Source organism: Dermacentor andersoni, chromosome 1, assembly GCF_023375885.2.
Source record: "Dermacentor andersoni chromosome 1, qqDerAnde1_hic_scaffold, whole genome shotgun sequence".
Taxonomy (NCBI): Eukaryota; Metazoa; Arthropoda; class Arachnida; order Ixodida; family Ixodidae; genus Dermacentor; species Dermacentor andersoni.
In genome coordinates, this window is record NC_092814.1 from 7187098 (window position 1) to 7202920 (window position 15823).

Below are 15823 nucleotides of genomic sequence, written 5' to 3' on the forward strand. Positions count from 1 at the left end.
TGACTTTTCAACAAGCTAGTGCGTAATAAATAAGTAAACATTATTAAAGCTGTCCGACGGGAGGATTCCAACACATGACCTGTACAGTGCACAAGTCCGATATCGGAAGCATTACGCCAATGACGCATAGGAGCGCCATAGAAGGCCCTTGTGAGTTTCTCGTGGGCAAGTTTTCAAATATGCGGTTGGGATGCCTGTTTTGTGCTTCTTATCTATTGCAACGAATGCTGTTGCATATGTTGTATGCGTGATTCCGAAAAATGCCTCTCGCTTTGCTGAGTGCTGCCAGCCTGCCGCGGGCCGGACTGCCGCCGGGATGGGCCCACATTTCTGCCCGCGAAAAATGCCCACCAACTACGGAGGCTAACAGATTCGCTGTAAAAACAGAAATGTCCTGTTCTATAAGGCCAGCCTATATATCGAGCCAGAGCTTGAATATAACCGTTCTAAATTATTGTATATGCATAAGAAACTATAAAGTAACAATTTAGAATATTTCTATTTAGGCTTCTTGCGACAATATAGGGGTGCAGCGCAGATGCACAGAAGAAACGAGATTCACAGACGAGCGCTGCAATTTAGAGGGATTTTTTTTCCCTTTCATAAACGACGCACTTTGCATGTGCCATGCACAGCCTGGGGTACTACTTTGGTGCCCCGCGCCATATTCAAGATGGCTGTCCTTCGAGTCCACGCGTGGCTGCTCCATTTCTTCTTTCGCCAATCTCAAGAGCTGAGCGGTTTCCTTTGCAAGTACATTACCCAGAGTGCACGACATATTCTTTTACGCGAAACTTTTCGCATGGTCACGACGCACGAGAAGACTGCAATGCCCGCAAAGAAACAGTGACGAAATCTTGCGACTACGTGTTCCGACATTTCAGCGCACGTTGCGCTTGACGAGGCCGCGCGTGGGTCTTGAATTGAAGTTTTGTTGCCAATCACAGGGACGCTCCGCCTCTACCGCCGCGCGCGAGGAAGGGCCGGCGGCTGCTTGCGGTGCTGGCCGACTGCGCGCAGCGTGCACGGTGCTTCGGTCGTGGAAGCGAGAGACGGTCAATTCGCTCGCAGCCGCGATTCCTCAATCCAGCCTTTTGACAGCGAGTTTCCGCGCTCATCGAGCGACATGTGTTCATATTTGCCTGTGCGCGCGATGTTATTTAGTTAAAACACGTTGGAAGACTAGTTGGTTTGAATCCATGATAGAATGTGTAACTAACGGCGGCTGAACAAGGACGTAGAAAGAAACAGACACACAGCGCTGTCTCTCTGTGTTTCTTTCTACGTCCTCGTTCAGTCGCGCTTACACATTATATCCTTGTTAATTTAGTTATAAGCGAATGTTTACAAGTTTATACAGCCGACAAAAGTACTATCCTTACTGAAATCAAGAGTTTGACGAAATCTCGTCTGGCCGGGAAGTAACGGCATCAAAGGAAGAAAAACAGAACGCCGAACAAAATGGTTTTGTTTAAAAATTTACCCCTTTACTATTCCTACTTCGTGTAGCTATCTACTAATTTGCTATCGCAATCGGTGCTTCCTCTTTCGGGCGAAACTGCGACTTTTTTTTCTTATCGCACACGTAAGGGCTAGCCAGTGTGCTTGAAAGATGTCTTGTCTATTCTCGCCTTGTCAGAATAATTTGTTTTTGCTGTGGCTGCGAGAAAGAAAAAAAGTGTGCCTGAGTTCTCAAGACAGCTCACTCATCGGCGTTAGCTCTTAGCGACGATCAAGTGTTTAGTTTTTTAAGGAGACCGGAAAGTACTACTTTTATTCTGTTGCGTAATATTTGATTTTACCCTTTTTTTTTCTTTGAAGTTATGCTGGCATATGAACCCGCCGGATGTGAAGGCACATTGTACGCAGTAGTGACTTCGTTGCTTCGTTTACCGCGGTTCGGGTTTTTTTTTTTTTTTTTTGCTAACGACGCGTAAATATTTCGCCCGGCGGCTCACTACGTCGTTTAATTTTGAAAATAGTTAGCGGGAACACTGGAGCTGCTTGCCTTGGTGTACTATCTGCGCGTTTAGAAAACACTGCCGAAGATGCTAGTTCCCGAGCCACGAAGATATGCTGCCATCACGCTCGTGGGCACAAAGAATTGCTCGCCTGTCGTCTGCTAGCCTCACTTCCTGACTGACGAAGAATAACTAAATGTGTAAATGACGAACCGCAGAAATACGACATAAATGGGGAAAATTTTACAGCGAAGCTGTGTATAGATAGCCGATTCGTCCGTCCGTCCGTCGCCTGTACACCGAAAATCCTAACTCCATGCGCATGCGCGAAAAAGAAAAGGGAAGAGAGGCGCGCGATTGGCGGCGCCAGCAGTGCCATCGTTCGCCTGCGTCGGAGCCGAGCGCAGCAGTTTCTCTCCGGCTCCGAAATGGGTGAGCCACGCGTCATTCGCACTACTTAGGAGAAGGCAGATTTCGATAAACAACGCCGCGAGCAGAACCGGGAACGAGCTCGTCCACGCCGTGCCGATACTGCAGCCCGGGCACATTCACACGCTCGCGCAGCCGAGCGCAGGCAGCCACTGCGTACCAAGGATCCGGCAGCCTACCAAGCCGTCGTTTAGTTAACCGTCGGGTTTCACCCAGTGATAAACACCGGGGCCGCACGTTTCAGCTTCGCTGGTTGACCACTCTGTACGGAGTGCTTGGGCGGTGATTTGTTTTTTCACAAACAGGACTCCAGCAATACGTTCAGTAAAAGAATGTAATAAGGCAGCATGTGTCATTGTTTCACGTAACTCGCAATTATTATTCTTGCATGTTCGAGTGTGTTGCAGGAGTTAAGGAGATCCCAGTTGAAAAACACAACAGGAAATTTCAGTCTGTCGTATTTTGGGACGTTGTTTCTGTAGTTCTGTTGTCTGTAGTTCTGTTGTCTGTAGGGTGACGTCCTGTAGTAGAGAGTTCTGTAGTTCTTGATCAATATTTAATTAAAAATTGACAGAGACATCCTTAAGGCTATGTAAATTTGTTAGTACAAAAAAGAAAAATATAAAAGAAAGAAAAACGTCCCTGCCGAGGATTTGAACTTGCGACCTCACGATTCTGAACCCGGCATCTTACCACTGCACTGCTCCTAACTTTTTTTCTTTACTGCATGGGATTATCCGTACTGTCAAACCAATGCAGTTACATTACACATGAACATACAAGAGAAACAAATTCACAGATAGTATACAGTCCAATGACAGTTCAAAATTCTGGCAAACAAACACAAGCGTCCAGACGCGAAATCCATTCAGGGACGGGATCATATGTAGCCACCACACTACGGACTTGAGCAGTCTCTTCTCGGAAGATAGACCTTGTCGAGCGAGGTGGCTCGGAATGTCTGTCGATCATTCGACTTCTACATAATGAATAAAGTCCTAATAACATAAACAAATCATACGGTGTATTACTGGCTGTCTTTTTGAACGGAAGGAACCGGATACCATAACATGTGAGAGGAAAGTCTTTTTTGATAGTTCTTTGTAAAATGTCCCAAAAAAGAAATGGGTCACAACAAAGTATAAAGCAATGTTCTATTGTCTCGGGTTGATTGCAAAGCCTACAATTTGTATTCCAAGGTATATACAGTCCTTTTTCCTGAAGCCACGTTTTAACTGGCAGTGTGGAGGTGTGCAGCTTAAAGAAAAACGTTTTCGCTGCTGGCGCTATGCACATTCTACGGACACGGCAAAGAACATCTTGACCAAATAGAGACAGATATGGCTTTCGGTACAGAGGTTCAGGGAAAAGGTTATCTATAAGTGCTACATTTAGTGACGTGCGATTAACGGTAAACAAATATTCAAGGTTGAATCTGGCTTTTAAGAATGAAATAGTGTCGACAAGTTCCTTAAAGAAGCCCCATAACGGTAGTTCCTGAGCAAAGTTTGTCGTGACAAAAAGAAAAGGGAGGTGTGACGCAAGACGTGCTCGATTAACTGCGAGAAGGAATGGATGACGGACATTTTTAAGGTAAAATAAGCGCATGACCAATGGACCTTTTCACAAATTCCGCCGCGCCCCCAAGCGGCCGCGCAAAGCACTCTGGGAAAACGGAGCGCCGCCGCGCCGCGCTCGCGTCTTTCCGTCCGCCTCTCCGACTGCGCCCGGCCACCGGAAAGGCTTTCTGATTAATTCAGACAAACTATGGTTTCTTTAACACGCGCTCATATCGCACAGCAGACTTTTTAACACATGGAAGTCACACTGCTTCCCTAATGCATGTGCACTATGACTGTTTGCTATGGAGGTGAGCAGTTTTTGTTAAAAGGCCTCTAGATCTCAATGCTTCTGATTAAACCATGTAAACAGCCAAGAGGCAGTATTTTTGCAGTTGGAATAAGACAAACAAGAGTTGTGTGTGCATTTTGTTTTTAATTTTTCCACAGAGGTAATACAGTAGTGTTTACACTTCTGAACGTATCATTCATTTGCAGTCTGCTTTTGGCAATTTTTTCATTGCATTGTTCTCCACTTGTGCCATATTGTTTTTATTGTATGTTTTTTTCAGTGCAGTACAGAAATGCGTTGTGTAACAATGTACAAAACTAAGTGACGGACAAAAACTGCAATTTCTTTATGCTAATCATTACAGAACTGTGATAAGCTTACAACTTTCATCAAATTGCGTGCTCAATGTAGTTATGTTCAGTGCTCAGATTCCTTATTTCTTTGCAATACATAGTGTAAACAATTATTTCATTGCAATGTTCTTCCCTTCTACCCGCATATGCTCCATTTTAAATATTTTGTGCATGTTGTTTCATTACAGCACAAAAGCACTTCCACAATAAAAGTGGGCAGATTGAGATGGTTGTGGGGCAGTTTGGTTGTTTAGTCATTTTAGAGCTGTAAAAGGAGTGAAACTTTACAAAACATCAGCAGTATTCATGCAATGCGTCAGGCATACTAAGTGTTCACATTCCTTACTCTTTTCAATGTTGTGTTGAGAAGTAAAGCTTGTTTTTGACGAATACTGCACTGCAGTACCTGTTCCTTTCCCATGTAGTAGAACATGCAAACTGACACACATTTTCTGTAACATATCATGCCTTTATTTGAATACTTTTAATTTTTAAAAATGTAGTATTGAAGTATAATAAGCTGATATGGACAGCTTTGGGATCACAGGCCTTTCAGAGCCTATTTTTTTATTTGCTGCTGTCAGAGACAAAGGAGATAAACCCATTAGGTGTTATCCCCAGCAGGCCTTTTGCTGTATTGTGACTTTTGTAGGCACTGAATGTGTCACTCTGCACAGTGTAATCAGATGGGGTCTCAATAAAAAGTTCTGTACAGTCCAGTATCACACGAGTTGAAGGATAGAGAGCCCTGAAAGACTGCAGCATGTACGAAGACACAGTTTCACGTGATGGCCACACTGGGATCTGAACTAGCACATCACTCAGGAAATCTACCCAGTAAGAGAATATGCCGCTTACCAATGATGTGCTTATGGCAAAACGGAATGCTATATCCTGCTCTAGGAGGCCGACTCTTAACCTGCACAAGCAGATAATCAGCAGTTCCTCACACTAAGCATAGGTCGTCGGCCAGCTGGCGAGTTCGTTGTTCTGTGCTTGGAACAGATAAATGCAACGAAGCATTCAAAGCGCTTCAGTGAGGAGAAGCCAGTGTAAAACCTAAGCTGCTTGTCATCCTTGACTAAGTCTTCAATATGAGAACTTTGCTTAGTTGTCTGCTTATCTCTAGCCCTCCCAGTCTTTTCCTTGTGCAGCAAAGAACGCAGTTTAGCTACTTCTTCTTCAAGGAAACTGGTATTCTGTCTCAGCTTTTCATTCTCTTGCTGTAGTTGTTGACACCTAGTTACAAGCTCTGCAGCCCTTGCTTGGTAACGATGTGCTGCCTCTGATGCTGGTCCCATGGAATACATATGGTCGTAGTCTGGAATGAAGCAATTTAAAACAAATATGGTAGGCTGCATTTAGCAAACAGTTTTTATATGATAGCAAGGTCAGGTGGGAAAAGTGAAGCCAGATTTATATGAAGTTGTTTATAGTAAAAATAAGCATGCAAAATAAAATAAAATGACAGAAACAAGCCATAGGCAAGAGCTTAACAGCAGGTGCAAAACACAATGCCAGGATTATATCTTCGTGCTCTCATTTCCAATTCCTCAATCTATTCCATTCTAGTTGCATTTTTCAATAGGTCTTGCTGTACATATACACAACATTTCACAGCGAGGTTACCTGCTGGTAGCTGGGGATGCATGCTTGATGGAGAAGCAGCTGGAAGAAGCACAGGTGAAGTAGCTGAGAGGTTGTCTGCAAAGATAATTTCAAAATACTTTAACAGCGCGGCTGTAGCTGCAAGACAGTACCTGAATTTAAATAACCTGAATGAGCGGAATAACGTTCTCTGGAAAACGAACTTTTTAGTAACAGCTGTAGCAGAGCCAGCTCATAAAGAGAGGTATAAATGTACAATCACTAATAGCGAGAAAGCCTACTGCCCCCCTCCCCTGAAAAAAAAAAGTCATTGCGTCTGCTGGTCACGGCGACACGAATCCAAACAGACAATGATAAGACAGCGCTCCGTTTGCAATGCCGACCAAATCCCATCTGTCTCCCTTTTCACTTGCGCATGTTATGCAGTGCCAAAATTCAACAAGTCCGTTTACTTACCGACCATTAAACCCGCTCCCTTCTTTCTAGCGAAAGAAAGTAAAGCACTATAGCAGCGACTGGTTCGCTTTCCACATTCGAAGCACATAAAGCTTAAATGCAAAAGAAAAAAGGCTGTTACGTACGTTGCTGAGATTCCACTTCAACCGTGCCACAAATGCAGAGTTCGTCCTGGATATAGGCTTCCTGCGACATCGCCACGACGCGCTTTATACGGCGTCGTTTCCCAGCGCCTGGCAAACATAAGGAAGCATTAGCAGCAGGCAACTATCTCCTCTTAAAGTGGCAGTCTTACCCGTAACCACAGCAGGTGTCCGTTCTGCATACACTCGGTGTGGAAAGATCGTGGGGAGACGATCCATGTATCCCTTGCGCCCGCTTGTGTTGAAATGCGCACCACATATTTTGTGGTGCTTTGAAGGCTTCCACAAGGTAAATCGTCCTTCCGAGCCTTGCCGATTTATCCTGCGCACCCATTCTTGCTTCAGCTTGTTGTCCTTGGGGAATCCGTGGAATGATATGTTTTTGTCCTTTCTTGTGTTGTTGCTACAGCCGGGCACGCAACATGTTTGACCGCCACCGCGATTCTCCTTTGCGGACATGTCGAACGTCTAAAAAGCACCACAAAACTGCAGAAAGATTAACAGCTAACCACCACTACAGTCCACTGCTAGATATTACTAAGAAACACCAACAACACGCACGAGAAGACGCACAAGGCCAGAAAACTGCGGCAGAACAACGCAACACCTGACAGCAGCCGGCAGGCGAGCATAGAAAAAGGGGGAGACGATCACTCCGTTCTCCCATCATGCTTTGCGCGGATCCGCTAGGGGATGGCGCGGCGCTGCAATTTGTGGAAAGGTCTATTGTCGAACAAACAAATGCACAAGACCCAGGCCTCCCTTTTCAAGCGGGAGAAAAAGGTTGTCCCTTCTCATGGCTTCCCATGATGAATGCCAAATAAAACATGCAAATATTCTATGAAATGCCTGAACATGGACACGTGAGCAGTGCAAGACCTGCAGAACATAAAGAAGCTTAGAAGCGAGAAATGTATTGCATGCCTTAGCTCTCGCAAAAATGGAGAGATCACGTCCTTGCCAGGTGGTCACCTTTCGACGGATGGTGGTTATCGTGGACGTCCAATGAGGTCCACTATTACGGAAGTTATCGAGAGGTACTCCAAGATATCGCAACGGAGACTGATTCCAATTAATATTCGCGAATACAGAGGGAGTGAGCGCCCACATGCCTAGCCAAAAGCCTCTACTTTTGTCAAAATTTACAGTAGCTCCTGCAGTCTCACAGAAACGCAGGGTAGCGTTTATTGCCTTCGTAATGCTTGGCTTATCGACGCAAAAGAAGGCAATGTCATCTGCATAAGCTAGCACTTTAATTTCCTCATCGGCATACATGTATCCTTTAATGCTCGAGTCGCAAAGCACGCTTAAGCAAAGCGGTTCTAAGTATATGGCGAAGAGTAAAGGCGAGAGCGGACAACCTTGACGAACGGATGACTGTACTTGTATTATATCTGAGAGTGTACGGTTCACAATTAACTTTGTGGTGCAATGTTTGTAACAAAGTGTTATACCATTGTATAATACATCTCCTAACTGAAGATGTCGCAGTAGTTGGAACAAAAATTCGTGTTGAACCTTATCAAAGGCTTTGGCGAGGTCAACCTGGAGAAGAGCTACTTGATCCGTACTACCATCTATGCACTCAAGGACTGAACGTGCGATATGAACATTTGTCTGTATAGAGCGGCCTCGAATTCCGCATGTTTGATGATCACCTACTAATTTAGTAATGACTGTCTGCAATCTATTTGTCAGTATTTTTGCAAATATTTTGTAATCCACGTTACATAACGATATCGGCCTATATCCGTTTACTCTCTTTATTGTTTCAGCATCAGTGCTTTTTGGTATTAAGGTTGTGTGGCCCTGATAGAAAGATGGAGGAAGCTCACCATATTGATAGGCTTCCTCGAAAAGCTGCTCCAGAAAAGGACACAGGAATTCCTGAAATTTTATATAAAATTCAGCACTAAGGCCATCAGGACCAGGCGTCTTGTTCTTCTGCAGAGTTTCGACGGCAAAATTAATTTCTTCTCGAGTTATTGGCCCTTCAACGCTGAGTCGATCATCTTCTTCTAAGTGTGGCATAAGCGAAATAAACTGATCAGCGTTTTCTTCGTATCCATTCTGAGGCTTAACTGCAGCGAAAAGATCTTTATAGTGAGCTTCAAATAGGCTTATTATTTGGGACGTGTCTGTGTATATAGACCCACCAGACTCAATTTCTAATATTTGCTTGGAAAGCGCGTATCGCTTCTCATCACCGAGAGCCCTTTTTGTGGGCTGTTCCTCTGTGAAGCGAGTTGTGCGTGAACGCACCATTGCTCCTTTGTACACTTCCGTCTCATATTTCTGTATTTGTGCGCGAACTGTGTTTATTTCATCGCTATACAACCCTGGTTCCTGGCTTTCGAAAGCGTGCAGCTTGTGAAGTAGATCATGAAGGTAATGCTTTTCAGCTTTTTTTCTTTGAGACAGCTCACATGAAATGGCAATCTCCTCATTTTTACTCTATTTTTGAACATTTCCATTGAGCAAACAAAGGAAGCTGTTGACATTGTGTTATTTCTAGCCATAATTCTTTCACTTTGTTTACAAAACTTTCCTCTCGCAAAAGTTGTGTATTAAGTTTCCACAGTTCCCAGTTTGGAGCAAACCTGCGAAATTTTCGGGGACCCCATGAAACAGCTACTAAACAGTGGTCTGTGAAAAATACAGGCTTCACGGCGTAGCTGTGAATGTTAGACCAGAGATTCGTCGAAACATACACACGATCAAGTCGAGCATGGGAGACGCCTTGAAAGTGCGTGAACCGCACCGAAGATGGTGCGTAGGCGCCAACGTCTGTTAGATTGTGATCTTCGGTTAACTGATGCAGGAAAGTAGCACTTGCATCATAACGATTAGTTAGGTATGAGTGGTCTCTGGAATGACAAACACAGTTGAAGTCTCCCAACAGTACCAAATCTCTGTCAGTATCTGGGAGCGGGGCAAGTGAGAGGAAGAAAGCCTTCCTGTCACTCACTTTTGAGGGAGCATAAACGCAAATAAATCGCCAATTACGGGAATGAAACGAGAGGTCACAGCATATAAGGCGGCCTTCCCCATCAACATGCAGCGACAATGAAGAATGATTTAACTGCTTTCTGACTAACAAAAAGCACCCAGCGGAAGCACCACATGCTTGGCTAATACACACCTCGTAATCAGGTTGAAAAGTTTGCAGCGCAAGGTTGACATCCCAGGAGACGATATCTTTGCTTCTTGCACTGCACCAACATGAACTTCATGCTGCCTAAGCACGTGTAGTAACTGCTGCTGACGCCTTATATTCCTCAGCCCACGTACGTTGAGTGTCGCTACACATAAGGGGAGGGTGAAGGCGGTAGCCACTTTGCTCACCTAAAGCTTTTGTGTTTCATCGCCCTTGGCCACAGGTATATCTGTGGTCTTGCTCCCTTTGGACTTCTTTGTGGCACTCTCCTGACTACGCTGATAAAACCGGCGCGGCACATTATCACCAGGAGAGGGAGTTCGCTGAGCACTAGGAGACACTTTCTCGCGCGCCTGTAGTGCACTTTCTGTTGCTTCGTCGTTGCATGGTGCCGGACGTTTCCTTGCCTGACTTATGCCCATCGCCTCTTCCTCTTCTTCCTTGTCATCAGGGGGCTTTTCTTTAAGGCTTGCTAGGCCAGGTGGGCAAACTGAGTCATCCTGGCCGGTAGCTTCGCTAGTATTACTTGAGCTGTTGTGACTGGTTGGCATTGGCTTCAAGGACTCCTGGTCCTCGTCCTTAATGCCACCTGTAGTCTCTCCGGTGGCATCTACTACCTCTGTAGAATCCATGAGATGGTCCAGTTGTGGCTCGTCTGCGCTATATTGCCCAGAACGAAGCTTATTGGCGTAGGTGGACACGCAGGCGTCCGCTGAGTGACCAAATCGGCGGCACTGTAAGCATCTCGGTGTTCTGCATTGTCGTCGAACGTGTCCCACGCGCTTGCAACGAAGGCACAGCGGAGGCCTACCGGGGATAAGTACAAGGCACTGGTGTCCATAAATGGACATAATGTGCGGTATTGAGGTTACGGTGATGGTGTCCTTGAGCACCAAGGAAACCTCCCGGTTTGTTGTCACCCACTGTTCCATGCCAGTGCATCTCCATACTTCTCTCTCCACCGACTTCACCTGACCATAGGCCTGGAACGCCTCTTCAACGCGTCGTGGTTCAAGGTGAGGTGGAAGCCATAGTAATTTAAGCTTGATGTTTTTAGTCTCCGGATCTATCACCATACACTTCAGCCCTTTGACGCGGAGCTCACCACAGGCGACGAGAGTCTGTTTTGCCGCACTACTAGCGCAAGTAACCATCCATACATGGCTCATTTGATACTGTCCGACACCTACAATATCTGAAGTATTCACTATCTCAAGCAGAGCGTCTCGGAAGTCGGGAGCACGGTATGGTCTGCCACTCAAGTCCGCATGAAGGAAAATAGAATTCAAAACATCGTTACCGGTTGGTACACGCGGGAGGACAACTTTGTAGCTTGCATCTTCGTTCAAAAACGGGGTCGACGATCCTCGGCCTGGGGCCGATACGCTGTTTCCAGCAGAGAGCATTTTGGAGCACAGCCGTTCCACACGGCTTCTAACATTTCTCCTAACATTTCTAACTCCTAACATTTCTTTCGAGCGTACATTTTGGCCGTGTCAATAGTGCGATGCGCTGATGTTTACATTTGCATTTTAAGAGCCAAGTTCCGCTATCACTACACCGCGTCAACTGCCGCATCTCTAGAAGAGAAAAAGAGTTGTTGCCATCGACAGGTACATCGTGGAGTGCTAGAACATCAACCTTGATGTACTATATCCATATTAAATAAGAAATTCAGAAATAGACAACGGTGACTGTTACGGTTGTTACTGCTAATTTCGAAAGTTGTCTCTCGTTCTTTACACTTTCGAGCGCGCATATAATTCGTGTGTTCAATGCAAAACAGCTACATGAACATTCGTCGATGAGTGTTCTTTCTGACAGCATACTGGCTTCTCACGGCAGCGCTGTACCAGAATAATGAGACCAGAGCGAGACAGCTTTTCACGCCACTTTAAGGAGCAACCCAATACTTCCTTTTCGCTTCGCAAAAGCTTATGCGATATTTCTGGGAAATTTACTAATGTGTCAGTGTAACGGCACATGTAAGTCTACAGGCCTGTGTGCCACATCTTACCAAATAAAGTAAAGCGGATACGCAGCCATTCCCGCAGATGGTATGATTTTGATGAGGCCGGTATAGCGTTTCTAGTGCCTCGTCGTAAGGCACAATTATAACAATTGGCGACGTCGACTTTAATACCGGTGTCGGTGCTATCAGCATTGCCGTCTTCAGAGAAGCACGATTGAATACAGTGCAAGAGAAAAGTACAGTGTACACCACCTATGCGAAACTGACATACAATTTTAAAGCGTCGCGACGGAAAGCGCTTCTGTCGAGGCGTGAGAACTTATGTCGCTGCGACAGAAAGTAGCACATTTTTGTGTAGTCCCGACAGAGAGTTCCTGTTGCGACGTTAGAATCGCTGTTGCGATAAAAAGTTGTTGTTGCGACTTCATACACTCTTGTGGTCGCGACAGAACGTTTCTGTTGCGACTACAGAACTCTTGGCCGTCGCGACCGAGTGTTTCTGTTGCGACGTCGGAATTGCTGTCGTAACGTCAAAGTCGCTGTCACGATAGAAAGCTGTTGTGACTACAGAATTCTTGTCACAACAGAACGTTACTGTTGCGACTTCAGAACTCTTCGTCGTCGGGACAGAATCTTTCTGTTGCGACGACAGAATTGCTGTCGTAACGTCAGAATCGCTGTCACGATAGAAAGCTGTTGTGACTACAGAACTCTTGTTGTCGTGACCGAAAGTTTCTGTTGCGACTTCAGAACTCTTCGTTGTCGCGACAGAATCTTTCTATTGCGACGACAGAATTTCTGTCGTAACGTCAGAATCGCTGTCATGATAGAAAGCTGTTGTAACGACTTCAGAACTCTTGTTGACGCGACAGAACGTTTCTGTTGCGACTTCAGAACTCTTGGTCTTCGCGACAGAATCTTTCTGTTGCGACATCCGAATTTCTGTCATAACGTCAGAAATGTCTGTCGCAACTACAGAAACATCAGGAACTTCTGTCATACAACAGAAATTTCTGTAGTCGCGACAGAAATTTCTGTAGTTGCGACAATAATTCCTGTTGTCTTTTTCAACTGGGATGTGGAGCAAATTAAATTCAATTACCACATTACATAAAGCTAATTTTATTGTACAAGAGATAACTGAAGGGGATCGAACATACAGGGGCAAAGCATTGGCTGAGAAATTTAATAATCACCTTACTTCGTCGGTAGACAGCGTCAGTGACACCACTGCACTACATTACATGTCCGCCCCACAAGTAGCTTCGTCGGTTTATCTTTCCCCAACAGATGAATATGAGGTTATGTGCGTTTTCAAAAAACTCAAGAAAAGTAAATCAGAAGATATTGACGGTTTGAAGAACGCTCCAATCTGTTTTGTTATAGATATATTAGTCGTCCCTTTAACATACATTTATAACCTCATTTTAGGCATAGGTATTTTCCCACAACGTATGAAGCATGCAAAAGTTACAGTACTGTTTAAGGGGGGAGACATAAATGATTTAAAAAACTATAGGCCCATATCTGTTCTACCATTGTTTTCAAAGCCGATAGAAAAACTAATATGCATGAGATTATCGAATTTCTTTACAAAACACTCGGTAATTACGCCGGCTCAGTACGGTTTTAGGTCAGGGCTGTCGACAGAGGTTGCACGACAAAAGGAAATTATATTAGGCACTATAGAGGACAGGAAACTTACACTAGGTATATTTGTTGACTTCTCTAAAGCCTTTGACCGGATCAATCGCAATACCCTTTTACAAAAATTACCCTATTACGGCATCCGAGGCACTGCACTGAACTTATTTGCCAGTTATTTGAGCAATAGGCTACAGTGTGTAAGTATAAACACAGAACAATCGTCCTTGCAAAAAGTTGCTCAAGGTGTACCTCAAGGTAGTATATTGGGGCCACTACTTTTCATTACTTATATCAACGACATTACAAACATAGACCAGAAAATCCAATATGTCATATATGCGGATGACACTTCCTTGTTTTTCACAGGTGTAGACGTAAATGACATCATTTCAGCAGCAAACGCGACACTAGGTGACTTGTATGCATGGTCGACCGTAACCTCCCCACAAATCAACTGCTTAAAAACCAACGCTGTTCTGTTTCGATCGAAGGGAACAACGTACACAGCTACTTCAAACCTGAACGGTTCCGCGATTGATTTTTCTTCGACAGCTAAAGCATTGGGAATAATTTTTCACGAACATATGTTATGGGATTCCCATAGTGAAATTGTAAGAAAAAAGCTAAGTAAGGCACTAGGCATGCTTAGGAGATGTCAATCATTTCTGCCGACTACTCAGATGTTAACTATCTATAACACGCTTTTTTGTTCACAGCTACGCTATGGTCTTTTGGTGTGGGGCACTGGCACCCTGCAATCTAAGCAAAAATTACTCGCGCTTCAAAAAAATGCATTACGTTGTATAGCAAATGCCGAATATAATGCACATACCTCGTCTTTATTCAACGAATTCAAAGTATTAAGATTTGATAACATGTATGAATATTGTTAATTAGTGTCCTTGAAAACTGAATTTAACAAAGGAAACAATAATCTTACCTCCATAGCATGCTTAGAGCGCAGCACCTCGTCTCGACCTACTAGACAGAGCGATTATTGGAAGTTTCCTCGATGCCGAACAAACTATGGTCTCCAAATGCTGAAATATTCACTCCCCCACATACTAAACAAGTTCAATTTTTCATTAGAGCGATTACGCCTTCTTTCGCGACAGGATATGTCCAATCTTTTTTACTGACATGATGTACTTCTTGATGTCTTTTCTTGGTCCAAAAAATGCGGCATGAGATGCTGCATTTTTACGATTTTTTTTTGTCTTCTCGAGGAGTACAAATTTTTATGCGTTTTTCGTTTTTGTATAACTATATTTCCTTATTGTACCAATTTCACTATGTAGTTATGTGCCTATTTACTTGTTTTCATGACTACGAATGCTGTCACTTTTCTGCCTTGTATTGCTGGGATGTGGGGCCAGTCAAGCTGCGTTTATGTCGCAGCTTTTTTTCCAGCATTCCACACCACACATTGTATCTTTGCCTCGTGTATGAATATGTAAACATTGAATCACTGTGGTGAAATAAACTCCAACTCCAACTCATACTAAGAGGTTGATGTAATGTGTCCACCACTTTACATTATCAGGATTGTTTTCTACCTTGAACCATTTCGCTTGATATTGTTGGAGAAATAGCTCAAGGGTGATTTCCTTGCGACGTATGGCGCACTTGAAGGCTCGCATAAGTGTTGCTTATGGTGAATGGTAAATCATAGGTTAGTGAGGGCTAGGATTCACCTCAATTTGAACAGAGAAAAAGTAAAATTGGCCAAGAAAAAACAGGTCAAGTTAGAGGCAATGAGGGTAAAAAGTAGACAAATTTAGCCTGGTACTTGCAAACAAATATGCAGCCTTAGAACAGATAGATGAAGATGACATAGAGGCAATTAATGAAACCGTAATTAGGCTCGCTTCAGAAGCACTAATTGAGGTGGGACGTAAGGCACCAAGGTGACTAGTAGGTGATCTCTGCCAAGTACAAAGGACCTAATAAAGAAACGAGAAAGAATGAAAGTGTCCAACTCAAGAGATCATGTAGAATTCGCCGAACTGTCAAAACTAATCAACAAGGAGAAAATAAGGGATATTCGAAATTATAACGTGAGAAAGACTGAGGAAGCAGCAAAAAAATGGACGCAGCTTGAAAACAGTGAGAAGGAGACTAGGTATCGGAAAAACGAAAATGTATGCACTGAAATATAGGAAGGGAAATATCATCAGCAATCTCGAAGATATAGTAAAAACAGCGGAAGAATTCTATACTGACCTGTACAGTACCCAAAGCAGCCA

The 15823-nt window shown here is 44.1% G+C and overlaps 3 protein-coding genes across 3 annotated transcripts; all 3 read right to left on the bottom strand.

Moving 5' to 3' along the window:
* Nucleotides 1-3166: 3166 nt before the first annotated feature.
* LOC126544210 (uncharacterized) lies at nucleotides 3167-3686 on the bottom strand. The gene has a single exon (XM_050191451.3). It carries the CDS (start codon nucleotides 3684-3686, stop codon nucleotides 3213-3215), a length of 474 nt encoding a protein of 157 aa, XP_050047408.3. The 3' UTR covers nucleotides 3167-3212.
* Nucleotides 3687-5444: 1758 nt separating this feature from the next.
* LOC126544217 (uncharacterized) lies at nucleotides 5445-7520 on the bottom strand. Its single transcript, XM_050191456.3, has 4 exons — nucleotides 6954-7520; nucleotides 6784-6891; nucleotides 6224-6298; nucleotides 5445-5915 (listed from the first exon to the last, which is right to left on the bottom strand). Exons 1-4 carry the CDS (start codon nucleotides 7258-7260, stop codon nucleotides 5530-5532), a joined length of 876 nt encoding a protein of 291 aa, XP_050047413.2. The 5' UTR covers nucleotides 7261-7520; the 3' UTR covers nucleotides 5445-5529.
* Nucleotides 7521-10146: 2626 nt separating this feature from the next.
* On the bottom strand, nucleotides 10147-11364 carry LOC126545674 (uncharacterized). The gene is made up of 2 exons (XM_050193615.2): nucleotides 10450-11364; nucleotides 10147-10236 (listed from the first exon to the last, which is right to left on the bottom strand). Exons 1-2 carry the CDS (start codon nucleotides 11362-11364, stop codon nucleotides 10147-10149), a joined length of 1005 nt encoding a protein of 334 aa, XP_050049572.1.
* Between the last annotated feature and the right edge of the window lie 4459 nt (nucleotides 11365-15823).

Coding starts and splice junctions, on each gene's coding strand:
- LOC126544210 (XM_050191451.3), bottom strand. CDS start 3,686: ATGTGCATAGCGCCAGCAGCGAAAACGTTTTTCTTTAAGCTGCACACC.
- LOC126544217 (XM_050191456.3), bottom strand. CDS start 7,260: ATGTCCGCAAAGGAGAATCGCGGTGGCGGTCAAACATGTTGCGTGCCC. Junction 6,892..6,953: donor GACACCTGCTGTGGTTACGG/GTAAGACTGCCA, acceptor TATGTTTGCCAG/GCGCTGGGAAACGACGCCGT. Junction 5,916..6,223: donor GCATCCCCAGCTACCAGCAG/GTAACCTCGCTG, acceptor GCTTCATTCCAG/ACTACGACCATATGTATTCC.
- LOC126545674 (XM_050193615.2), bottom strand. CDS start 11,364: ATGCTCTCTGCTGGAAACAGCGTATCGGCCCCAGGCCGAGGATCGTCG. Junction 10,237..10,449: donor CTACCGGCCAGGATGACTCA/GTTTGCCCACCT, acceptor CGGTTTTATCAG/CGTAGTCAGGAGAGTGCCAC.